Source organism: Sphaerodactylus townsendi, linkage group LG03 (assembly GCF_021028975.2).
Source record: "Sphaerodactylus townsendi isolate TG3544 linkage group LG03, MPM_Stown_v2.3, whole genome shotgun sequence".
NCBI classification, from domain to species: Eukaryota; Metazoa; Chordata; class Lepidosauria; order Squamata; family Sphaerodactylidae; genus Sphaerodactylus; species Sphaerodactylus townsendi.
Window position 1 is genome coordinate 160,424,850 of NC_059427.1, and position 26,949 is coordinate 160,451,798.

Consider the following 26,949-nt stretch of genomic DNA (forward strand, 5'->3'; position numbering starts at 1 on the left):
CAGGAAGTATCACATGGCTGTGGGGTGGGGGAGAGATGGAACGGTTGCTCATCAGGCAGCTGTTTCTCCATCACGCTCCCCTGACTAGTAAAGTAGGGAACTAGCCAGTCCCCCCCCCGACCCCCACCCCTAGTCACTGCCTGATAAAAATGTTTCCCGTCAAAGCAGACGTGTTTCAGCTACTCGCAGGAGAACACCCAGAGAGGTTCTGAGCGGCGCATCAAGTTTTTGTTCAGAAGGTCGATGAAAGAGAACAGGTAACCTGCAATTTCTTCTCCGAAATAGCAGCCCTGCCCCACATCCCCGACGGACAGTTTTCCTTCCAATCACCTGTCTTTTGGGTTGTGATTCTTTTTCTTTTCAGCTAGATCTGAGTCCAGTAGCACCTTGAGAGACCTACAAAATTTGGGTGGGGGTGGGGGTGGCATGAGTTTTCTAGATAAACCCTTTGACAGATAATCAAGGGAGTTTTGACCCTCAGGAGCTCAGATCCCAAACAATTGCTGGACTCTCAGGGGCTGCCAGACTCGAACCCAGCTTTTCTGCTGCAGACCGACATGGCAACCCTCGGAAACTATTTTTTCTTGTCTCTTTCCTGATTGAAAGCCTCCAAGCTTTCCTTGAGGAAAAAGTGAGCGCAGGTGACTTGGTGACCTTTCCCAGACTTTGAGGTAGCACCTGAGACGAAGTCCTATAATGGGATGGTTCGTTTTGGTGTTTCATTCTGTGTAAGACAGGCTAAAACATCAAACATATATTAGAGAGGGTATAAAAGTGTAGAGGGATATCAACAGAAGAAAGAAGACTATGGGCAGCAGAGGCGTATCTAGGGAAAATGCAAAATTTGAGGGGGACCCCCATATGGGGGGCCCTCTCTCCCCCACCACGACCAAACAACTTTTTTTTTGCACCAGATCTTGAAGTCAGTATGTGGACCTGGGGGGAAGGAGGAGGGGCGTGGGGGTGATTTTCTGCTCCCCACATGACTAAATGGCTGCAGCGCGGGGACGTTTGACCCTATATGTCCCCCTGGGCGGTACGCTCCGACAGACAGCAAGAATTCCTTCACCGGCAGAGCTGTACTCTTCTCAGCCCAGCCCCTTCAATTGACCTAGAAGGGTGGGACTCTGCTTTTGAACTGCCCTGTAAGTGATATAAAAGCTCAAAGTTTGAAATCAAATAGCAGTGAAACCAGACAGAGGGGCAGAGGGGGTCCCCTGCAGTTGAATCCCTCCCGGGTGGACACAGGTCTTACTACATTCAGTAGGATTTCCTTCCAATCAGTTTTCCTTGTAATGAAATTTGGTCAGAGCTCTCAGTGTATTGACCACCTCCGGACTTTACCCAGGGCTGCCTTTGCAGACTGTTTGGAAACTGCCATTGGGGCAGAATAGAGCATCCGGATGTCTGACTGGTGTTTCTTTTAGCATCCTCCAGGCAGTCGCAAGGGCTTCTCACTAGTTGCAGCACCCAGTTCAAAGTGCTGCATTTGACGTTTGAAGCCCTCAACCGCCTGAGGCCGGGGCCTTTGGAGGGTAGTCTGCCTCCCGACCTCCCTGCTGCCCGTCACAGGTTCTGCTTTCTTTGCCTCCCCTAATTAAGGCAAGAAGAAGAAGAGTTTGGATTTATATCCCCCCTTTGAGTCTCCTGCAGGAGACTCAAAGGGGCTTACAATCTCCTTGCCCTTCCCCCCTCACAACAAACACCCTGTGAGGTCGGTGGGGCTGAGGGAGCTCCAAGAAGCTGTGACTAGCCCAAGGTCACCCAGCTGGTGTGTGTGGGAGTGCACAGGCTAATCTGAATTCCCCAGATCAGCCTTCACAGCTCAGGGGGCAGAGCTGGGAATCAAACCCGGTTCCTCCAGATTAGATACACGAGCTCTTAACCTCCTACGCCACTGCTGCTCCCTGGGTGAGAGGCCCCACATGTGAATCCCTGGGTGGAGGCCCCACAGGAACATCCCAAGGTAGATGAACAGTTCCCAACCTTTTTGGTACGGTGACTCCAGAGGCGTAGCTGGGCCAGAGCGTGCCCGGTGCGCACTCTGGCTATTTCGTGCCCCCCACTGCAGCGCCCCCCCCCCCCCCCGTGGCACCCTCTTTCCACAGTGCACACACACACACTTATTTTAGCGAACCGGGCAGGCTGGAGAACAGGCCTGCCTCTGTTCCAAGCTGCAAACGACCTTATGGGAGCCCCTGGGAAATGTAGTTCCCACCAGGTTGTTTGCAGCCTAGAAGGGAACAGGCAGGCCTGTTCTCCAGCCTCCTCGGTTTGCTAAAGTAAGTGGGGGGGGGGCGCCGTGGGGAAGAGCGCCATGGGGGGGGCGCAGGGGGAATTTTCTGCCTCCCCCACGTAACCCAAAGCCGTGCGCCCCGTGCGTGGTACGCCCCCCTTCCCCTGGAAGCTCCGCCACTGGGTGACTCACAAGTCCACATTTGCTTGGTATAAAGACACTCTTGCGGGGGGGGGGGGGGAACAGCACATGCCTGTCAATAAAACTGCAAATGCCTGGGACTTTCACTTGTGAGTTGGGACCCACAGCTGGGAACCTCCGCGCAGTGACAAGGCCATCTGGCCAGTTGCTTGCCTGGAGCAGGCTTGGAGAACTTCAAGGGGCAGGTGAAGATGCTGTTGTCTCCCCAGGTATTGCAGCAAATTACAGGCCCATGTGCTGTTGCTTGTGTAACCTCAGCTTGTGGGTTCTGTAGGGCAGAACAGGGAAAGAGTTTGCAACAACAAATTTTTAAAAACAATATGGTTTACTTTCTTAACATATAACATCAAACATCAACATTTAACATCACACTTCAAGGTCCTGTTCAGGTTGCATTTTCAAGTCCTTATATTTACAGTCTACTGATACTGCCAAGTCCAATTCTTCTTTGCAAGAGGGTTGGCTCCTGAAGAATCCAAGGGCTTGATGAACAGGATTCAACATGATGAAGGTTTCCAGGAGAACTCTCACCCATTACAACCACAAAAAGAAACCCTGAAACAATAAACTCCAACATTTACAACATAGCAAAAAATAAACAACTACCTTCCCAGTAGTTCCCAACAATATTGCAGTTACCTTAACAAGGTGTTAAGGGCTTATACAACCAAGGTCCGAGTCTGGTAGCCTTGTCTCCTCCAACTACATGAGGTCTGCAGCAGCCTCTTGCTGCTTTGAGTCTCCACCCCTTACTGGTCAACCCATTCTGAGCATGGGGGTTACACTTGTTATATATATTTTTTTATCTTTGTACTTTGTATCATGAGCTTGTTTTAATTATTTCATCTGGCTCAGCTATTTGATTCACTTAGGGCCACTACCCACTTACCTCACTAAACTGCTGCTTGGCCCTTTCGTGCAATGAAAGCCTCCGTGGCTTCTGACCCGCGAGGAGACATTTATTCCCCACCGCGTTTGCAATTCTTGAAATAACGGCGGGCAGCAAAGGCGGGGAGTTCGTTACCAATGAGGAATGGGCGCTCGATTGGCCGTCGAGCGTTATTGTGTCATGAGTTACGTGAAAGTGGCCCGGTCAGCGGTGGGTCTCCAGTGTGATTGGCTGGGAAAGGAGTTGTTTATGATAAGGTTCGCCGCGGCGTGAGTGCGAGCGATCATCAGAAGCTAACAGCCCTCTATTAAGGCGTCGGCATGCTGGCGTCAGCAATGCATCGTTGGCTGCTTTCTGTGGAGACAAGTCATCAGCAGTGTTTGGAAGTGAAAGCGAAGCCAGCTGCGCTGCTATGCGCTTATCTTGTACTTCTCATTAAACGGCGACATTTTCCATTTTCGGCCGCGGGCTTTGAACAAGTGAAGTGAAGCGTGACTTTCGACTGGGTGTCGACGCGATGTCCTCACGTCATCACCTCTGGCACTTTTAGAGCGGGGACACCCCCACTTAACAAGATGGCTCCCTGTTCCTGATTGGCGTGAGCTGCGTCACAGCGAATCAACGGCATAAACAGCCGAGTTCCCCACAACCCCAGCGTGAGTTTTTTAAAGAGATTGCTTTCTTTTAGCGGAGCTAATTTGGCAACCAGGAGGCGAGAAGGTAAGTACAACGGCAGCGCGGTGGCGCTGGAGATAATGAAGTCCAGGACCCCCGTGGCTTTTAAAGAGGTGACCCCGCGGCTTATGGTGAGTGGATAGTGACCCTTAATGTGTTTTTTTTTGCTCTGCTGTTTTACTGTTTTTGTGTTGATTTGAGCTCTGACACCTTTGCCTGCTTTTTCTTTATGCTGCTTTAGAATATTTCGGTTGTGCCTACCATTGATAGGATGGGAAGAATGGGGCAAGGGGGAGGTGCAGCTGGGAAATTCTGGGAGATAATGGCAAAGCCGGGGGGGGCGGGGGGGGGAGAGATCAGTAGGGATGGGATGCCACCGAGTCTGTCCTTGTTAGGTCTTGATCCTTGGAACAATAAACAGGCTTTGGATTGGGGTGTTGTGGGTCTTCTGGGTTGTATGGCCGTGTTCCAGTAGCATTTTCTCCTGACGTTTTGCCTGCATCTGTGGCTGGCATCTTCAGAGGATCTGGATCAGTGTTTTCCAACCTTTTCGATGTCACAGTACCCTTGACCTCACTCTTCATATCTCACGGTACCCCTGCCATCCTCCCCCCCCACCTTCCCCTTCCAGTCCCCCTGCTTGCCACCCCCCACCTTCCCCTCCCAGGGTGAAGGGAAGCACGGCGGTGGGGGTGGGTGGGAAATGGCTGCTGACCTTGCGGCAGGCCCTGCCCTCTGGGCCAGCTCCATATCCTTGCCAGTAGGAGACACCACAAAAGTGAGGGGGGCTGGTAGCATTGCCCCGGTACCCCTGGGACATAATCACGGCACCCCAGGGTACCACGGAACCCTGGTTGGGAATCGCTGATCTGGATGGTTGGGTTTATTGGAAAGGCAACAAAGCACCCAACTTGCAAGAAGTCAGTTCTACCAGACCTGGCTTTTGCAACCCCCTTTATCCTGAAATGATCCCCCCTTCAGTTTTCTCAAAGAATATGAGAACAAGTTACATCGGAGCCTAAGCACCCCAAGTTCACCACACACACACACACACACACACACACACACACACACACACACACACACACACACACACACACACACACACACACACACACACACACACACACACACACACACACACACACACACACACACACCAGCAACGGGAAAATCCCGTTTCCCACGGGAGTAGAAGTTGTCAGTGGTAAGCCTACTTATCTACCAAGCGTCTGAAACCAGGAAAGTAAGATCAAGGAAAGAATTAACAGAGCGGTCACATTTAACAGGCAGAACACATGTATTTAAAAGCAGTTACGTTGACTGGAATGCATCTCAATCGCCCAGATACAAATTGCCACCTATATTTTATGTAGCCATGGCATGGTGTTAGAACAATCTCAGTCAATTAGGCCCCATCCCTGACAGTCCTCTAAAGCTGCCAGTGGTCGAATCCCCACTACCGTCTTAGTCAGGTTTCAGAACACAAACTAACCAGGTTTGAGGGATGACCTTCCCATGGCTTGCGTGGCAGATTCCGTTTCTGGTGCTCGTTCTCCCCGTTAATCCGCGTTCCGGCAGGACCTGGTTGCAAGTGGCATAGACCCCATTAACATGGTTCAGAGCTGATCCGAGGGGAGGGATGAGGGTTGAAACCCTGACTTGTTTCCCGCCCTGGAGTGTGACGCAGAATTTGGGCAACCAATAAGCACTGGGATGCACACGCAGCCTTTCCTTGGTTTCAATTCCGCTTTTGCGATCGGCCAGCAGAAGGGAACGCAAACATTAAACAGTCAAACGCGTAACTTTGAATCATTCATGGTTTACACAGGTAACGATTAACTGTTTGCACAGTTAAACAGTTAAACGTTAAACTTTTGCACGCGGGTGTTTTTGATCAGGCCCCTACAATGTCACGTTTCCGCCCAGTGGGAAAAGGTCCCACCCCATCCAAAGGCACGCTTCAGCCATCAATCCAGGGGAGACCCGTGGGCCGAAGCTCGCCTGGTAGTGGGGATTGCTAAGAGTTCTGCAACCGGGTGTGTCTGCTGTGTGCTCGCTGCGGTGGGGAGGGAGAAACTCCGATGAAAAGGACACGGTTTCACAACGAACAGGTTTGGATTTGCGTGCAAATTTCAAGTGGGGATTCGACCAGTTTCGCCAGGAGAACTGATCTCCGCAGTCAGAAAATAAGCTGGAATTCCTGCAGAACTGGAGGCCCCTCCTGGAGGGCCCATGACTGAAATTGAGCGGGCACACCAAAAGTTAAAACAAATCCTACTCTGCATCAAGCGCTCCACGGTCCACAAGAACCTTACAGTTTCAATTGCAAGAAGCAAGCCTTTATTGGCATAGACAACAGTACAACAATAATAAAAAACGGATTAAAAAGCATACATAATACAGGTCAAAGGAAATCTACTGGTGTTTAGTAATTTCCAGGAGAAAGTCTGCCACTATCATACAGAGAGAAGGATCAGGGTTGTCCAACAAGTAGTGTAATCTAATTAAATCGGGGAGATGGGGTAAATGTAAAGGAGTCAGATTCACATACTTGGATCTGATTTCCTTGAATCTGAGACAGTGTAGTAATTGGTGGGCCAGAGATTCAACTGAGGAGTTTCAATTGCAATAATAATGACAATAATCTATATATACAATCTCCTCTAATCTCCTGGAGGTTGGCGACCCTAATTAGGGGTTACTACAATGATGCTCAGAGTGGTATTTACTTATTAGATCTTTGTATTCTTCACAGTGTTGCACAAAGACGCTTAACTTAAGCATAAAGCACTGAAATGTGGATTTCTGGAGCTACCAGGAATAAAAAAACTTTGCTCCCCCCACCCCAATTGCTGCTTTTGCTTTCAAACCTGTTTCTGGCCCTTTTCCCACTTACCTTAAGCCCCACGCTACTCTCCGCAAGTAGCGCGGGGTCCCACTGCACTCCCCACGTCAGGGGCGGAAACAGCGCAGCCGCCCCGACGCTGCCGCTCTTGCGCCCGCTCAGCGCGCGGCATCCCTGGCGCTGGCAAAAACAGCGCCTTTGGATGACCCCGCGCAGAGCGGAGAGCGTGGGGACGCCCAGATGCCCGCTAGGGATGCCGCGCGCTCAGAGCAGCGCGCAGCGACGGCGGCAGCAGGAGAAGTGGGGAAAGGCCCTCTCTTATTGATAGTAGGTGCCATCTTTTATGTTGGTCTTAATAATGCTGCATTTTAATGGGGTGGGGTTTATTTTATTAGAGCCTATATTAATTGATATTTAACGGATTTTAGTTTGACATATGCGCTCTATTCTATATGTTGTTCACCGCCCTGAGCCCTCCGGGGGAGGGCGGTATATAAACCTAACCAATGAATAAATAATAAATAAATTATATTTTTGAGGAGACCAATCCCAGCCCACCTAAGTGAAAAAGGGGCACCCTACCCATTCCTCTGCCCCCCCCAACATGTCTGTGCCAAGTTAGGGGACTACTGGGGGGAAAGGGGGGCAGAGAGAGAAAGAGGGAGGGACTGGTGGTAATGGGGTTCCCAGCCTCCAGGTGGTGACTGGAGATTTCCTGCGATTACAACCCAGGCAACCGAGGTCAGTTTCTATGGAGAAAATGACCCTGCAGCCATGTTTGGAGGGGTCGTGACTCAGTGGAAGAGCCTCTGCTTTCATGCAGAAGGTCTCAGGTACAACCCCTGAGGTAAAAGTTAAAAGGACTGAGCAGGAGGTGATGTGAAAACCTCTTGTCTGAGGGTATGGAGAGTCACTGCCAGTCCGAGCAGACAATACTGATCTTAGCAGCAGTGGCGAAGGAGGTTAAGAGCTCGTGTATCTAATCTGGAGGAACCAGGTTTGATTTCCAGCTCTGCCGCCTGAGCTGTGGAGGCTTATCAGGGGAATTCAGATTAGCCTGTGCACTCCCACACACGCCAGCTGGGTGATCTTGGGTTAGTCACAGCTTCTCGGAGCTCTCTCAGCCCCACCTACCTCACAGGGTGTTTGTTGTGAGGGGGGAAGGGCAAGGAGATTGTCAGCCCCTTTGAGTCTCCTGCAGGAGAGAAAGGGGGGATATAAATCTAAACTCTTCTTCTTCTTCTTCTTCTTCTTCTTCTTCTTCTTCTTCTTCTTCTTCTTCTTCTTCTTCTTCTTCTTCTTCTTCTTCTTCTTCTTCTTCTTCTTCTTCTTCTTCTTCTTCTTAGTGAACCAAAAGGTCTGAGGCAGTATATGGGGCAGTGACTCTGTGTGTCTGTGTGACTCTCAAAAGCTCAAACTCTCCAGATCTTGTGGTTAGCCTCTAAGGTGCAACTCAAATCTATAGCAGACGAAAACTCCACACAACCATTTCCTCTTTGCTCCCTTTCAGACAATGAGCTTCCTGTACCTCTTGGGGCTCCTCCTGGCAGCCCCTGCGTGCCTCCATGCCCGCTCTTCGCTGCACTTCATTGCCGTGGGAGACTGGGGAGGGAAGCCCATATCCCCCTTCCACACAGACCGTGAGGTAGCTGTTGCTGAGGAGATGGCAGCCACAGTCTCAGCCTTGGGGGCTGAGTTCATCTTGTCCCTCGGAGACAACTTCTACTACACTGGAGTGAATGACCTGTACGACAAACGATTCCAGGTAAAGATCCAGGAGGGGGAGGGGGCTCCTTCGTCCTGATTCTGAATGGAACTTGGAGGAACAGGTAACCCCCCCTCAATCCCCCCCCCAAAACCATCCTGAACAGAGACTCTGAGGTCTATTGCCAAAAAATTGCTGTCACCAGTTGCCAAAGATGAGGGGGTTTTTTGGCCCACCACACCCTTGCAAGGATGATTTGTTCCCCCTGTCCCCAAACCCGGGCCTTTGGAGCAGCAGTGGCGTAGGAGGTTAAGAGCTCGTGTATCTAATCTGGAGGAACCGGGTTTGATTCCCAGCTCTGCCGCCTGAGCTGTGGAGGCTTATCTGGGGAATTCAGATTAGCCTGTACACTCCCACACACGCCAGCTGGGTGACCTGGGGCTAGTCACAGCTTCTCGGAGCTCTCTCAGCCCCACCCACCTCACGGGTGTTTGTTGTGAGGGGGGAAGGGCAAGGAGATTGTCAGCCCCTTTGAGTCTCCTGCAGGAGAGAAAGGGGGGATATAAATCTAAACTCTTCTTCTTCTTCTTCTTCTTCTTCTTCTTCTTCTTCTTCTTCTTCTTCTTCTTCTTCTTCTTCTTCTTCTTCTTCTTCTTCTTCTTCTTCTTCTTCTTCTTCTTCTTCTTCTTCTTCTTCTTCTTCTTCTTCTTCTTCTTCTTCTTCTTCTTCTAAATCTGATAGTTTGACAACAAAACAGCCACTGGTGTTGACCTCTCACATATGCAGTAGAGCACATCAATAAAAGCAACAAGCTTTACTGAAAAGATTAAATAAAAGGTTCAGGCTTACGTGCGAGAGAAATGACACGCGTGTGCAACCAAAATAAGAAAATGTAGCTTCGAACATTCTCTGACAGATGTTGTGGCAAACAGGTGACAACATCTTCCAATCAGCATAAGCAGCAGGTAGGAGATCTAGCGGGATGGTTGCTGGCCCATTACTGGGCCTGATGGTGTTACTGGGCCAAGCCTGGAAAAACGTGTGCCAGATGGTTATGGAAAACTGGAACACTGATCCCTTCACCAGTATAAGCCAATCAAGAACATGATCTAAAAGATTATTCTCGAAAGGAACAAGATTCTCCCCCCACCCCCATCCAATACTGCTGGGAGTAGTTAAATCAGATCTCTTTGAAATGCAACAATGGGCCCTCGATCCCTTCATCTTATCTTGGGAACAGAGGAAGAGTCTGCAAGTGTTTGATAGGGTATTTCCCCCCTGTGATTCATTAACGCCATATTGTCACATCAGGAAACAGTATATCATTTTACATTTTTGACGTGGCCAAATGCTGATGTATAAACTGTGTTGATTGATACAGAGACAGAGGTGTATCTGGGGAAAATGTAGCCCAGTGCAAAATCTGAGTTTTCCACACATGCACACACAGATGTATGGGTGGCCCCCTCCCCGACCATGACCAAACATTTTTTGCACCAGGCCATGAAGTCAGTGTATGGACCCGGGAGGGGGGGGAAGGAGGGGTGTGGGGGCAATTTTCCGCTCCCCACATGACTAAATGGCTGCTGCCTGGGGACATTTAGAAGAAGAAGAAGAAGAAGAAGAAGAAGAAGAAGAAGAAGAAGAAGAAGAAGAAGAAGAAGAAGAAGAAGAAGAAGAAGAGGAGGAGGAGGAGGAGTTTGGATTTATATCCCCCCTTTCTCTCCTGCAGGAGACTCAAAGGGGCTGCCAATCTCCTTGCCCTTCCCCCCTCACAACAAACACCCGTGAGGTGGGTGGGGCTGAGAGAGCTCCGAGAAGCTGTGACTAGCCCAAGGTCACCCAGCTGGCTTGTGTGGGAGTGCACAGGCTAACCTGAATTCCCCAGATCAGCCTCCACAGCTCAGGCGGCAGAGCTGGGAATCAAACCTGGTTCCTCCAGATTAGATACACGAGCTCTTAACCTCCTACGCCACTGCTGCTCCTTGACCCCATATGTCCCCCTGGGCGGTACACCCTGTACAGAGGAGACCGTTTCTCTTGGCACTTGACCATATGCTTCTTTGCTTTTCAGTACAGCATTTCTGCACCATGAGCCATGAGCAATCCATGGTCCCAGCACCCCCCCCCCCTCATTGCACCTGAGGGCTGCCTTCTCCCACCCAACACTACACACTCCTCTCAGCATGCTGTACTGTGTTTCTGCCCAGGCAGGTTCCAGGTTTAGAATGTGTGGCTGGTCTGGGCAGACAGAGCCCAGGGAGCCCACTCTCCCCCCTGCCCCCCTCCACCCCACCTGTGCCCTTGTTCACTAGCTTCTACCAACTCTACTCCCAATAACACTAGCCAGGGTTTGCAGCTGGGAGCACTGCTGCCCTGCCCACAGGAGAGGCACCACTATGTGCCGCCCACAAGCCCTTCTATAATTATGTTGGGCAGATGGAACATGGGTGCTGGAGCAATTCAAGCCAAGCGGTGGGGAAGGGTATCCTGGCAGGTTCCAGGGGAGGTGCGCAGGTGGCAGGGCCGGAGCGAGGGGGAACTATGGCCGGGCCATGTGTGCATCCTGTGCCCCTGCCACGCCCCCGGACCCGGTGTGCACCCGGGGCAAGATGCCCCCCAGCCCCCAGGGCGCTACGCATCTGGCACGTGGAGTTAGCAGCAGTGGGACCCACCAGCCGCTATGGGCCCTAGCAGCTGCCCCACCTCAGGGATTCCCTGCAGAGATTTCAGACGAAAGAAAACCTTAATAGGGATATGAAAAAATGCCAGGCAACCATAATCAACCCATAAACAAAACTAAGAACAAGCCATAACCACAAATTACTGAAAGGGAAAGTGAGCGACAATTTATCTCCCAGTCTTATCTTGATGCAGCTTCATGGCATCTTGCAAAATTTTTGCTACTGTTATGAGTGAAGATTGCAATTGTTCAAGAGAAGGAACAACTCAGCAGAATCAGAAAGTCCTGTGCTATTTGGTAAAATAGGGCTTCGATACTTTGTTTGAATTTCTAAATAGAAAGGACAATAAAATAGCGCATGCTGGATAGTTTCAGTGTAGCCCGCCTTACAGGGACAGCGCCTATCTGAATATGCTACACTTTGAGATCTTCCACAGAGAATTTCAGACGGCATAACACTGAATCTGGCCCAAGAGAAAGCTCTATGTTGGTTTGGATTTTGGAGATGGTAAAAATAGTGGTATGGCCTGCATTAAGTGGTTTCCCCAGTCTCAGAGAGGAGCAAGCCGTATGGGCTGCACTGTTAAGATTTTGTGCTTCAGCCTCCAACAATCTGCATTTTATTGTACAGAAGGCCTCATGCACAGAGATTAAGAAGAGAGTCAGTGGGTATTCCAAGAGATCTAATGTTTTCCTCAGCAGCGATTTCTCTTCCACACACACACAAAAAGGTTCTCCCCTTTTCCTTTCAGGAGACCTTTGAGACCGTCTTCCAGGCACCCGCATTACGCAACGTGCCCTGGTATGTCATCGCTGGAAACCACGACCATTTGGGGAATGTCTCTGCCCAGATTGCCTACAGCAAGGTCTCAAAACGTTGGTAAGACTTGACAGGAACACACTGCCAGCCAACAACAACTTTGTTTCATGTTTAATAACAACAACAACAATGATATTAATAATAATAATATTAATAATAATGATAATATTAATATTAATGATAATATGATAATAATGATAATAATGATATTAATGATAATAATGATATTAATGATAATGATAATGATAATGATTGTTGAAGGCTTTCACGTCCGGAATCACTGGGGTATTTCCGGGCTGAATAAGGGTCATAGTTCTATATTTCGATATTGACGTTTCGCCTGCATCTGTGGCTGGCTCTGAAGATGCCAGCCACAGATGCAGGCGAAACGTCAGGAGAGAATGCTGCTAGAACACGGCCATACAGCCCGGAAACCACACAGCACCCGATGATGATGATGATGATGATGATGATGATGATGATGATGATGATGATGATGATGATGATGATGATGATGATGATGATGATGATGATGATGATGATGATGATAAAGTTCCAGGGTGGAACTCGAAGCGGATAGAAGGCCAACACCAACCAGTGATCTGGCAGTTGTGATACAATGTGTTCGTTGTTTTTGTCAATAATAACAACAACAACAACAATAACAACAACAACAACAATAATAATATGGTTACATTGTTTACTGCCTCATTAGTACAATAAACATATTATCAAAACTTATTATTCTATCAAGTTATTTATTATTATTGGTTGATTTCACAGCTGCCGGTTCTGTAGCTGAACTAATATTCACATATTTTTTTCATCATAATTGTAACTGTGTAAATGTTATTTTTTATTTTTATTAACAATAAAGTATAAAACATTTAAAAAATAACTTTAAAACATCTATAATCTCCCCCCCCCCTTCATTCATTATCAGAGTAATGCTGAAGGATCAAAATGCCCTCCCCACCGCCTCACAAAAGCATGCCGCATCAGTTGAGTAATTGGCATTTTCACTTAACAGCTATTATACTTCCTTTCTTGTTTCAGGAAAAAGCTCATATGAGATGCACTTATCTGCCAAGGACACGGTGGGCATTGCAGAGGGTGCCGAAGGATGCTTTGGGGCACAGAGGGCTCCTCTTGGCCGGGGGGGGGGTTGATGTTGCCCCACATGGGTTGTGAGCATACCTTTACAGTTCATTTTCCTTGTGCCTGTGCATTGGGGGAGAGCTTTGGAGGGCTCCTGCCATGTCTTCTTGCTGGTCTGGATTCCTGGGATTGTGTGATCATGGCTATAGTAGGGGTAGAAAGGCCCCCTTTTCAGCATCACCAGAACCTGTGCCAAGGAGCAGAGAACTGCCCCATCTTCAGGAACCCCAAAGGGGCTTACAGTGGTACAATCCAGGCCAGGGTCAGGCACAATAAAGGACCACCTCGTGGCAATAAATACAGGGGATGCAGATTGCTCCTGCATCTCCCAGAGATCCAATGGCACAAATCCATATGAAACATGACACCAGAGACACGTGTGAGGCGTTTTGCCTCTTGATTCCTTTGTTCACTTTAATTCGGTGGCAAGGAGCTACAACTCTGATAAAAACTGCTGCTGAGGTTCCAAGGTTATTGCAAGCTGCTGAAAAATTGTCTTCGCCCTCCCCAGCCACGCAGAGGAAAGGTGGCTGAGTTCCCATTCAGGTGGGAAAGCCGCTTATTTAGATGCGGGGAGGGAAAAGCAGCCCTCTCCCCCTGCTGCTCCTATCAGAGTCAGGGCCCCCTGCAAGGACATAGGTAAGGGGGGGAGGTTTCTCGGGTTCAACCCTGCCATTCATGTCTGAAGCTCCCCCCCCCACCCCGTTTGTGGGGTTTTTGTATTTGTTGTTTTTTCACTTTTTGGCCGGCAGGGAGTGCTGTTTTTAGGCTAGCAGCACCAAGATTTCAGGGATTTGTTGGGAGACAATCCTGATGATACCACCCAGGTTTGGTGAGGTTTGGTTCAGGGGGTCCAATTATGGACTCCTCAGTGCTTTGGTTGCTAATAGGACAGCGGAGTTAGAAGAGTGGGAAGAAGAAGAGTTTGGATTTATATCCCACCTTTCTCTCCTCTAGGAGACTCAAAGGGGCTTACAATCTCCTTGCCCTTCCCCCCTCACAACAAACACCCTGTGAGGTATGTGGGGCTGAGAGAGCTCCGAGAAGCTGTGACTCGCCCAAGGTCACCCAGCTGGGGTGTGTGGGAGTGTACAGGCTAATCTGAATTCCCCAGATAAGCCTCCACAGCTCAGGCGGCAGAGCTGGGAATCAAACCCGGTTCCTTCAGATTAGATACATGAGCTCTTAACCTCCTATGCCACTGCTACACCTTTGAGGGTCCATAACTTTGCACTCCCTGAACCAAACTTCACCAAACCTGAGTGGTCTCATCAGGAGAGTCTCTGAAAGATACCCTGAAAGTTTGGTGCTGCCAGCTTAACAATTGCACCCCTGACAACAGGCACCCCCCAAATTTCCCCAGATTCTCCTTTTAAATGCAGCCCCTTCGGCATGGATTTAAAGGGAGAATGTGAGGCCCCCAGTTTAAACATTGAAAGTGATGCTGTTTCAGGGTGGGGGATAATCCACCCCAAAACAGCATCACTTTAAATGTTGTTTTAACTGGGGATCCCAGATTTTCCCTTTAAGGTGGATTTAAAAGGAGAATTTGGGCTCCCTAGTTTAAACACCATTGAAAGTGATGCTGTTGGGGGTGGATTCCAGCATCACAGCGGCCGCCCATGGGGTGTGTGAGCAAAACTCAGATTTGCACCAGGCTCTATTTTCCCCAGGTACGCCTCTGCCTGGAGGGGACGGCAGAAGGAATGGGGGGCGGAGCAGGGGAGTCTGCTGTCCCTGGCCTCAGATAGCTGCTTTTATAAGCACTGAGGCTGGGGGGCGGGGCTTGGGAAGGCACAGCCCCGCCCCAGGGGTGGGTGGGGGCGTGGCCCCATCCCTGAACCCCCCCATAAAAAATTTATACCTACGTCCCTGGCCCCCTGTGAGTTGCAAGTAAACGCATGAAGCTGCGCTATACTGAGTGGGAGCCTCAGTCCAGCAAGATCACTCTTGCCTATTCAGACTGGCTGTGGGCAATCCAGGGTCTCAGACATAAGAACATAAGAACATAAGAACTAGCCTGCTGGATCAGACCAGAGTCCATCTAGTCCAGCATTCTGCTACTCGCAGTGGCCCACCAGGTGCCTTTGGGAGCTCACATGCAGGATGTGAAAGCAATGGCCTTCTGCTGCTGCTGCTCCTGAGCACCTGGTCTGCTAAGGCATTAGCAATCTGAGATCAAGGAGGATCAAGATTGGTAGCCATAGATTGACTTCTCCTCCATAAATCTGTCCAAGCCCTTTTTAAAGCTATCCAGGTTAGTGGCCATCACCACCTCCTGTGGCAGCATATTCCAAACACCAATCACACGTTGCGTGAAGAAGTGTTTCCTTTTATTAGTCCCTAATTCTTCCCCCCAGCATTTTCAATGAATGCCCCCTGGTTCTAGTATTGTGAGAAAGAGAGAAAAATTTCTCTCTGTCAACATTTTCTACCCCATGGCTAATTTTATAGACTTCAATCATATCCCCCCTCAGACGTCTCTCTCTCCAAACTGCAGTCCCAAACGCTGCAGCCTCTCCTCATAAGGAAGGTGCTCTAATCCTTCAATCATCCTCAAGGTTGCCTTTCTCTGCACTTTTTCTATCTCTTCGATATCCTTTTTGAGATGTGGCGACCAGAACTGAACACAAGTACTCCAAGTGCGGTCTAACTACCTGCTTTATATATAAGGCATGACAATCTTTGCAGTTTTATTCTCAATTCCTTTCCTAATTATCCCCAGCATAGAGTTTGCCTTTTTCACCGCTGCCATGCATTGAGTTGACATTCCCATGGAACTATCAACTAAGACTTAAATCCCTTTCCTGGTCTGTGACTGATAGCACTGACCCCTGTAGCGCAGTATGTGAAGTTTGGATTTTTTGCCCCCACGTGCATCACTTTACATTTCTCATACATTGAACCTGCATTTGCCATTTCTTAGCCCACTCACCCAATTTATCAAGGTCCGCTTGGAGCTCTTCGCTATAACTTTCATGTGGTTCTTACCACCCTACACATAATTTGGTATCATCTGCAAACTTTGGCCACTCACACTACCCACCCCTACTTCCAGGTCAGAAGCCATGAATAAGTTAAAGAGCACTGGTCCTAAAGGGGATCCTTGGGGGACACCACTCCCTACATCTCTCCATTGTGAGAACTTCCCATTTATACCCACCCTTTGTTTCCTGTTCCTGAACCAGTTTTTAATCCATAGGAGGACTTCCCCTCTTATTCCTTCATTGCTGAGTTTTCTCAACAGTCTCTGGTGAGGAACTTTGTCAAAAGCCTTTAAAATCCAAGTGGTGACAATGTCCACTGGTTCCCCCTTATCCACATGTCTGTTTACACCCTCAAAAGAACTCTAGTAAGTTTGAAAGACAGGACTTGTTCTACAAAAGCCATGCTGACTCTTCCTCAGCAGGTCTTGCTTTTCTACATGTTTAATAATTTTATCTTTAATGATAGATTCTACTAATTTACCAGGAACAGATGTCAAACTGACTGGCCTGTAATTTCCCGGGTCCCCCCTAGACCCTTTCTTAAAGATTGGTGTGACATGGCCATCTTCCAGTCTTCAGGGATGGAGCCTGATTTCAGGGATAAGTTGCATATTAATGTGAGAACATCAGCAATTTCATGCTTGAGCTCTTTAAGAACTCTTGGATGAATGCAATCTGGGCCAGGGGATTTGGTAGCATTTAGTTTATCAATGGCTGCTAGAACTTCTTCCTTGTCTACCACTATCTTCGCTAGTTCCTCGGATTCACCTCCCAAGAAGTTTTGGTTCAGGTGCAGGAATTTTCCTCACCTCCTCTTGGGTGAAGACAGATGCTGAATTCTGTTCCGCAGCTTCTCTTGCAATCTCCCTGTCACCTTTTAGCACACACCTTTTGTTCCTTCTTCATCAAGCCTAACGGACCTACCGCTTCCCTAGCTGGCTTCCTGCTTTTGATGTACTTGAAGAACTGTTTGTTGCTAGTCTTGATGTTCGCAGCCATGCGTTCCTCATAATCCTTTTTTGCCTCCCTTACAGCTAACTTGCTTCTCTTTTGCCACCATTTGTGTTCTCTCTGGTATTCTTCATCAGTTAAGTTGGACTTCCATTTTCTAAAAGACATCTTTTTTTTCCTAATAATTACCTCAACCTCCCTTGTTAACCATGGTGGCTTTCTTTTGGACTGGGCGCTGCCTTTCCTAACCTGCGGAACACATTCCAGCTGAGCTTTTAAGACTGTGTTTTTAAATAACCTCCAAGCACCTTGGACATTTTTGACTCTCTTGATTTTCCCTTTCAGCTTCCTGCGCACTATCCCCCTCATCTTTGAGAAATTTCCCTTTCTGAAGGCAAATGTAACTACATTAGTAGTTGTCACTTGTTCGCATGCAGAGATACTGAATCTGACAGCATTGTGGTCGCTGTTCCCTATCGGCTCAACAACACTGACTTCCCGCACCAGGTCCTGGGTCCCACATAGAATTAGATCTAGGATCACATCTCCCCTGGTTGGTTCTACAACCATCTGCTCTAAGCCACAGTCATTTAGCATATCCAGGAATGTTCTCTCCTTACTATGACCTGAACATGCATTTTTCCAGTTTATGTGGGGATAGTTAAAATCGCCCATTACCACGACATTTTTGCTTTTGTTGGCCTCTCTAATTTCTTTTTCCATCTCAGAATCCTCTTGTGCACTTTGGTCAGGGGGACGATAATATATTCCTAATGTTAAACTTTGCTTCACCCCTGGTATTGATATCCACAGTGCTTCTGTAGAGGAATCAGCTCCCCCTGCATTGTCTATTTTATGTGACACTATGCTCTCTTTGATGTAGAGGGCCACCCCACCCCCAATACGCCCTGTCCTATCCTTCCTGTAGAGCCTGTAACCTGGGATAACAGCATCCCACTGGTTCTCCTCATTCCACCATGTCTCTGTGATTCCCACTATATCAATGTCCTCCTTCAAAACTCTGTACTCCAGCTCCCCCATTTTAGGTCGAATGCTTCTACTATTAGCATAGAGACGCCATACTCTGTCTCTGTGTCATAACCTGTAAGGATTTGTAATGTTTTGCCCTCTAGCCTTTTGGAGACACTATCACTTATCACATTGCGCTATGCTCACCAAACTTGTATGTGGTTGATTTGAAAAAACCTCTCTCTGTGTCTGCATCCCCATGGACTCTGTATTCCGAACCGAAGTCACCTCTCAGCTCCTGTCCGGCTTTCCCCCAAGGATCGGTTTAAAAGCTGTTCTGCCACCTGTGTTGAGCGCCAGCAGCCTGGTTCCTCTTTGGTTAAGATGAAGCCCGTCCCTTTTGTACAGGCCTGCCTTATCCCAAAAGGTTCCCCAGTTCCTAACAAAGCTGGAAACCCTCTGCCTTACACCACCTTCTCATCCACGCGTTGAGACCCTGTGTCTCCAGCTTGCCTAGCTCTCCCTGCGGCGTGGAACAGGTAGCATTTGAGGAGGAATGCCACAGCCAGAGTCCCTGGATTTTTAACCTTTTTCCTAGCAGCCTAAATTTAGCTTCCAGAACCTCCCGGCTACATTTCCCAATGTCATTGGTACCAATGTGGACCACAACTGCTGACTCCACCCCAGCGCTGTCTAACAGCCTATCTAAACGAAGCGTGACATCCATAGCCGCCAGCACCAGGCAGGCAAGTCACCATCGCGGTCATCACGTACTGTCACAAACCCAGCTCTCTATATTATTCCTAATGATCGAATCACCCGCTACAAAGGGCCCCCCACCTCCCCGAGGGGTATCCTCAGTGCGAGAGAATATCTGACCACCAGCTACGGAAGGGGTCCCATCTAAGGGAGCATCTTCCACCACCTCCGACTGGCACCCTCCGTCGCCCAGACTCTCATTCTCCATGACATCTGAAGAGATGTCACAGCAGAGTGGGACCTGGCTGCTAGGTCCCCGAAAGCCTGCGTTTGTTAGCCCTCTCTGCCTCTCTCAGCTTCTCCAGGTCTGCCACCTTGGCTTCAAGAGGCAGCACATGTTCCTTGATTGCCAGGGAACTCGTTGCAGCGAGGGCACACCCACGACTTCTGCCCTGGTGGCAGATGGTCATACATGCGACACTCAGTGCAAAACGCTGGAAAGCCCCCATCCCCCTGCTGGCTTCCTGTCTTCATATCTAATTTTGTTTTAGATATTCAAATACTAATTTTAAGTGGAGTGCCTCCCTGTTAAGGTTTCCTTGCAGCTTCTACTATCATAAAATATGTTTTTATTTGAAGTAAAACACCTGCGCGCGCCCGCGTTAGGCGCAGCGCCAGCTAATTCCAGAGACTAACTGAAAAAGATTTAAAAATGTGAGAAGCCCCACCCTTCAGCACTAACTGAAAAAGATTTACAAATGTGAGAAGCCCACCACATGGCAGCTTCCGCAAGTAATCGGCAGCCAGGACAGGAGAAAAAGAAACCCTGTTTACGTCACACTGTTTTAAAAGATGTGGCTTTTGAGAAAAAAGCCCGCCTGTCAAGAAGCTCCTCAGCTTCGGCCCACTGCTGTCCTCCACTGCTCCCTCTTCTCTGCTGGTTCCAGAGACTAACTGAAAAGATTTAAAATGTGAAGCCCAGCACTAACTGAAAGATTTGCAAAAATGTGAGAAGCCCCACCCTTCAACCTTCCGCAATCAGCAGCCCTCGTGGACAAGGAGAAAAAAAGAAAGAAACCCCTGTTTAAAATGCACTGTTTAAAAGATGTGGCTTTGAGAAAAGCCCTCTGTCAAAACTCCTCAGCCTTTCTATTTTCACTGTCCTCCACTGCTCCACTCTTCTCTGCTGGTTCCGGGCCAACTGAAAGATTTAAAAATGTTGAGAAGCCCCACCCCTTCAGCGCTAACTGAAAAAGATTTACAAATGTGAGAAGCCCACCAGCACAGCGGCTTCCACCAATCAGCAACCCTAGGACCAGGAGAAAAAAAGAAGAAACCCCTGTTTAAAATACACTGTTTAAAGATGTGGCTTTGAGAGAAAAGCCATACCATCATCTCGGCCTTTCTGGCCCTGCTGTCCTCCACTGCTCCTCTTCTCCTGCTGGTTCCAGAGACTAACTGAAAAGATTTAAAATGCAGGAAGCCCCACCCGCTGGCACTAACTTTGAAAGATTTACAAATGTGAAGCCCCCGCCCTTCAGCGGCTGCCACCAATCAGCAGCCTAGGACAAAGGAGAAAAAAAGAAACCCCTGTTTAAAATGCACTGTTTAAAAGATGTGGCTTTGAAAAGCCCTCTGTCAACTCCTCAGCCCTTTCTGGCTGCTGTCTCCGCTCCTCTTCTCTGCTGGTTTAGAGACTAACTGAAAAGTTTGCAAAATGTAGAAGCCCACCCCTTCAGCACCTAACTGAAAAAGATTTACCGTCTTGAAGCCCCACCCTTCAGCAACCTTCCACCAATCAGCTCTAGGACAAGGAGAAAAAAAGAAACCCCCTGTTTAAATGCCGCTTGTTTTAAAAGATGTGGCTTTGAAAAGCCCTCTGAAACTCCTCAGCCCTTTCTGGCCACTGCTGTCCTCCACTGCTCCTCTTCCTGCCTTTCCAGTTCAGAGACTAACTGAAAGACTGCAAAAATGTAGAAGCCCACCCTTCAGCACTAACTGAAAGATTTACAAATGTGAGAAGCTACCCTTCAGCAGCTTCCACCAATCAGCAGCCCTAGGACAGGGAGAGAAAAAAAAGAGAAACCCCCTGTTTAAAATACACTGTTTAAAAGATGGCTTTGAGAAAAGCCTCTGTCCAACTCCTCAGCCCTTTCTGGCCCCACTGCTGTCCTCCACTGCTCCTCTTCTCTACTTGGTTCCAGAGACTAGCTGAAAAAGATTTAAAAATGTGAGAAGCCCACCCTTCAGCACTAACTGAAAGATTTACAAATGTGAGAGAGCACCCGCATTCAGCAGCTTCCACCGATGGCTGACCCTAGGACAAGGAGGAGGAAAAAAGGAGAAACCCCCTGTTTAAAATGCACTGTTTAAAGATGTGGCTTTGAGAAAAATACTCCCTGTCAAAATCCTCAGCCCCTTTCTGGCCCTGCTTGTCCTCCACTGCTCCTCTTCTCCTGCTGGTTCAGAGACTAACTGAAAAGATTTAAAAAAATGTGAAGCCCCACCTTCAGCACTTCTTCAGAAAAAGATTTACAAATGTGAGAGCCCACCTTCAGCGGCTGCAATCTTGGCCCTAAGTTAAAGGAAGAAAAAAAGAGAAACCCCCTGTTTAAAATACACTGTTTAAAAGATGTGGCTTTGAGAAAAGCCCTCTGTCAAGCTCCTCAGCCCTTTCTGGCCCACTGCTGTCCTCCACAGACAGAGGTCTTTTGCATCTCCAACTGCCTGGTCCTTTCAAAATGGAGATGCCAGGGATTGAACTGGGGACCTTCCGCATGCCGAGGCTCTGCCACTGAGCCATAACTCCTCCCCTCAATTGATAAATTAAAAAGTCAGGAAATGCCTCATGGGTCTTCTGGAGCAGCAGTGGCGTAGGAGGTTAAGAGCTCGTGTATCTAATCTGGAGGAACCGGGTTTGATTCCCAGCTCTGCCGTCTGAGCTGTGGAGGCTTATCTGGGGAATTCAGATTAGCCTGTACACTCCCACACACGCCGGCTGGGTGACCTTGGGCTAGTCACAGCTTCTCGGAGCTCTCTCAGCCCCACCTACCTCACAGGGTGTTTGTTGTGAGGGGGGAAGGGCAAGGAGACTGTAAGCCCCTTTGAGTCTCCTGCAGGAGAGAAAGGGGGGATATAAATCCAAACTCTTCCTCTTCCTCTTCTTCGCATTAGTCTACTTTCAGTCATGTGGGAAAGCAGTAAACATCTTAAATCAGGGGTCAGCAACCTTTAGCACCCAAAGAGCCATTTGGCCCCGCCCCTGTCCTCCCCAAGCCCTGCCTTCAGCCAAGCGGGCGGGATAGACAGCGGCGGTGATGTCAACGACGGCAAGTTGCACTTGGGATGCAGCGAGCGCGCCTCCTTCCCCGCCCCCTCCTTCCTTCCTTCCTTCCTTCCTTCCTTCCTTCCTTCCTTCCTTCCTTCCTTCCTTCCTTCCTTCCTTCCTTCCTTCCTTCCTTCCTTCCTTCCTTCCTCCTTCCTTCCTTCCTTCCTTCCTTCCTTCCTTCCTTCCTTCCTTCCTTCCTTCCTCCGGCATCCTTTCCTCTTCTTTCCATGCGCCAGACAGATTAAGCCCCCTGCCCTGTGGCGGCGGATGCATTCTGCCAGATGTTTGGGGAGGTGGAAGCCTTTCCGTTGTGTCCTCTTGACTGTTCCCCCATTCTACCTTTGACTATTCCTTCCTTTGTCGTCCTTCCAGGCGTTTCCCCAAATACTACTACAAGCTGAGGTTCAAGGTGCCCGGCAGCGATGCTACTGTCGCCATCCTCATGATCGACACGGTGACTATCTGTGGCAATTCCAATGACTTCCAAAGTGAGCAGCCGCTAGGCCCCCAGGATGCGGGAGTGGCCCGTAGTCAGCTGTCCTGGCTGCGCAAGCAGATGGCCAAGTCCAAGGACGATTATCTGCTGGTTGCCGGGCACTACCCGGTATGGTCTGTGGGGAGACATGGCCCGACCACATGTTTGGTCAAGCTACTCCAACCACTGCTGCAGCAATACAAGGCCACAGCCTACTTGTGTGGCCACGATCACAACCTGCAGGTAAGCAAAGAAAGATGGACACTCCCCCACTCCTCTACCTCCTGCTGACTGCTTTTGCTGTTGCATGCTTTCTGTACCAAGAATGCAGCATGTGGTAGAATGAATCAGTCTCAAGTCTGGACCACAGTATGACTGAGACAAGGAACTGCCACATCTCATCCTCCGCCAGATTTGGGGGGGGGGGGGTATGGAAGGTCACAGCTAACTTATGGTGACCCCATACGGCTTTCAAGGCAAGAGACAAACAGAAGCAGTTTGCCATTGCCTGCCTCTCTGGAGCAACCCACCGAAATATTAACCAGGGTTGGTTAGCTTCTGAGATCTGATGAGACTGGGCTAGTCTGGGTTATCAACAGAGTTTAAAGCGGAGCTACTCTGGTAAGATGAGAAGGTCTAGTAATCTTCTTGCACTCACTGCAGCCTCCTACCATGCTTGGAAAAGAATACTCTCCACGCAAGATGTTCTTTCCAAAGGAAGGTTTTTACTTTAGCAGTTGCAAGGTTACACAAGCCTATGCTATACAAGACTGTAAGGCTATACAGAACTCTTCAGCAAGAACAAAGTTGAACACACACAGAACTCTGAACTCAGACTCAGAACTTAGCATACACAATGCAATGGTTCTTATACATCCAACCAGATACTTTTCCTCCTGCCCCAGCAACAGCCTCTCATTGGTCTAGTGTCACAGTTGAACTCACCAATCATGTTAAAGGTCAACTGTTGCTCCTTTGCAGGGGTCTGCAACCTGCAATTGGCCATGCTGGCAGGGGCTGATGGGATTTGTAGTCCTTGAACTTCTGGAGACCCGCAGGTTGCAGACCTCTGCCCTAGACTTACTGTCTCCGGCCTTGCTGTTGGCAAACCTCTGCTAATTAGAAGATGACCCTTTTGTGAACCTTTCTTTTTTTTATATCATGACATGGGTTATCCATGGAAAGGACTGTCAAGTCACAGATGACTTATGGTGAACCGATAGGATTTTCAAGGCACAAAGTGAACAACGGTTCATTGCCTGCCTCTGAACGACAACCCTAGATTTCATTAGTGATCTCTCCTCTAAGTAGTAGTCAGGTCCGATCCTGCTGAGCTTCTGAGGTCTGATGAGATCAGGCATGTCCAGATGCTATCTCATCTGCCTACTTGCCACCTCTCCTCCAACTCTCCTTCTTTCAACCACACAAGGGAAGTCCTCTGCCATTTATTGTCTAGACCAGTGGTTCTCAACCTTCCTAATGCCGCGACCCTTTAATACAGTTCCTCATGTGGTGGTGACCCCCAACCATAAAATTATTGGTCTTGGTTCCTAAGACCATTGGAAATATGTGTTTTCTGATGGTCTCAGGTGACCTCTGTGAAAGGGTTGTTCGACCCCCAAAGGGGTCGTGACCCACAGGCTGAGAACCACTGGTCTAGACCAGGGGTCAGCAACCTTTAGCACCCAAAGAGCCATTTGGACCCATTTTCCACAGCTCTGAAGATCTACGGAGCCGCCTCTGGTTCGGCCCCTCTACTCACCTTTCCTTCCAGCACTGCGGGGCGGAGGCACCAGGCAGGGAAACCCCCTCTGCCCAACGGAGCAGGCAGTTGCCTGTGCTGTGGGGCACAGGGGGATGGCGTCTGTGGCTTGCCCAGTGCCGCCGCCTCTCACGCTGTGGGAGGCAGCGGCGCCGAGCAGGGAAACCCCCTCTGCTCCACGAAGCAGGCAGCCGCCTGCTCTGTGGGGCAGAGGGGGGATGGCAGCTGCAGGGATAGCCGAGGGGGGATGGCGGCTGCTCTGGAGGGACACGCCCATGCTACCCTCCGACCTCCTGGGGTTGGAGGGTAGCATGGGCATGTCCCTCCAGCCCTCCAGAGCAGCGCTGGAAGGAGAGGTAAGTGGAGGGGACGTGAAAAGTGGTGCCCTCACGCACGGAGCCACCTCTGGCTCGGCCCCTCAACTCACCTTTCCTTCCAGCGTTACTCTAGAGGGCTGGAGGGACACGCCCACGCTACCCTCTGACCTCCAGGCCATGTCGAGCCACAGTATAAGGCTGAAAGAGCTACATGCGACTCCGGAGCCGCAGGTTCCCTACCCCTGGTCTAGACAATACTTGGCCTAGTACGAGTATCATTTGCCCAAAACTGTTTGGGGTTGCATTGCTTGTCTTGCCCTTATGGCCCCCAGCTGTGAACCTTCACAGCCCTCTCTTCCTACCAGACCTTTAGAGTGTTTTCTTCCCCCTCCACTTAAAGTTCTTGTAAGAACATTTATGGGGTGGGCTTCACAAATGGAAAACGAAGAGGAAGCAAGTCCAAGTTCCCATCACTTACACAGGGGTTTTCCGAAGGAACTGGGGGTTGGATTTGTGCTTCTCAAGCCCACATCTGCCAACCCACGATGTCATCATCATCAACTTTTATTGGCACTGACAGATAATAAATAGCAACCCGTGATGCTCGCCCGCAGAGTGGTGTGAGCTGGATTGCTGTGGGGGATGGGATGGGGGTGAACCTGCTGCCACTAAACTTGTCCCACTTGAAGTCGTGCCCGCGAGGTCGCAAGGAAGAGGCGAGACGCGGAGATATCATCTGGTGGAGAGAGCCAGCAGCAGGAAGCGCGGGACTCCGTGATCCTAGCAACTCTGCCGTGCGCTAGCCCCCGACACCTTTTATTGGGGTTTCATTGTGGGCGTGCAAAGGGGTCGGATGGACGGGAGAGCGAGAGATCGGGAGAGCGGGAGATCATCATGTGATGCATGATCTCATCGGGCTGCAACGTGCAGGAGGAAGCGTCCGCGTCTGGGTCTAATCCCCACCTGAGGGCGAGAGCCCTTTTGTCCCTTTGTCTGGGACACCTGGTGACCGCGAGTCAGGTAGTTCATGACCTGTGACTCACGGGGGAACGGGGGTTGGGGGAGCGTGTGCGCCCAGAAGGCCGTAGCTGGCACCGGCATTCCAGGCGCTCTCTCTACGGTTCTGCTGGGTTCGCGGGCTCACCCCTACACCTCTCTCTCTCTTCCCCGCTAGTACTTGGAGGACAAAGCCGGAGTGGGCTACGTGCTAAGCGGAGCAGGCAATTTCATGGATAACTCCACGAAAAATCTCCCTTCGGTCCCTGCCGGTTACCTGCGTTTCTTCTACGGCCAGACTTCTTCTCTGGGAGGATTTGCCTACATCAAGATTGATGGCAAAGAGATGAGCGTTACCTACCTTGACAGCAAACGCAGGTCACTCTACAAGACCTCGTTGCCCCGGAGGAGACTGCACTGAGGTGGGACAGCCTCTGCTACCCGGACTCAAAGACAAGGGCGTCACTGGCCCCGCGGCACAGTTTGCTCTTTCCACCTGGCCCGGGAATGGGACTAGCTTGAGAGAACTCTGGTCGCCTGTCTTTGAGGGGGGCGTTTCCCCACACAATGCCACAGCATACAAATCAGCTGCAGGTCCATGTTGCCACACCGCTGCTGTCACCTCAAATGCAAGCTTCCTTTGAACCCCTGTCATCTCCTCCCCCCACCATGGGTCACAACATGTCAAGAGGGGAGCAGCAGTGGTGTAGTGGCTAAGAGCAGTGGCTAAGAGCAGGTGCACTCTGATCTGGAGGAACCGGGTTTGATTCCCAGCTCTGCTGCTTGTGTTGTGGAGGCTTATCTGGGGAATTCAGATTAGCCTGTGCACTCCCACACACGCCAGCTGGGTGACCTTGGGCTAGTCACAGCTTCTCGGAGCTCTCTCAGCCTCACCCACCCCACAGGGTGTTTGTTGTGAGGGGGAAGGGAAAGGAGATTGTAAGCCCCTTTGAGTCTCCTACAGGAGAGAAAGGGGGGGATATAAATCCAACTCTTCTTCTTTTCCCACTTGCCTCAAGGCAGCCCAGGGATGCAAGTCAGATGCCAACTATGGTATAAGGTTTTCAGCATTTTAGCTCACCACCGGAAGCAAGGAGGTTCAAGCAGTTCCAGGCGGTGGGCACAAACTCCTGAAATTTCCACTTTCATCCAGGGTGAACTAGCCACTTTGGAGGCCGCTGATGTGGGCAGGTATGGCTCGCATATGTCGCCACCTCCTGTGCGGTGCCGCTGTCACCTGGCTGAAAGTG

General features: G+C 49.7%; 1 protein-coding gene across 1 annotated transcript; it reads left to right on the forward strand.

The window, feature by feature from the left end:
* The first annotated feature begins 8 nt into the window (after window positions 1-8).
* On the forward strand, window positions 9-26,449 carry ACP5 (acid phosphatase 5, tartrate resistant). The gene is made up of 5 exons (XM_048490672.1): window positions 9-257; window positions 8,360-8,614; window positions 11,990-12,117; window positions 22,522-22,867; window positions 25,878-26,449. Exons 2-5 carry the CDS (start codon window positions 8,363-8,365, stop codon window positions 26,118-26,120), a joined length of 969 nt encoding a protein of 322 aa, XP_048346629.1. The 5' UTR covers window positions 9-257; window positions 8,360-8,362; the 3' UTR covers window positions 26,121-26,449.
* The last annotated feature ends 500 nt before the right edge of the window (window positions 26,450-26,949 follow it).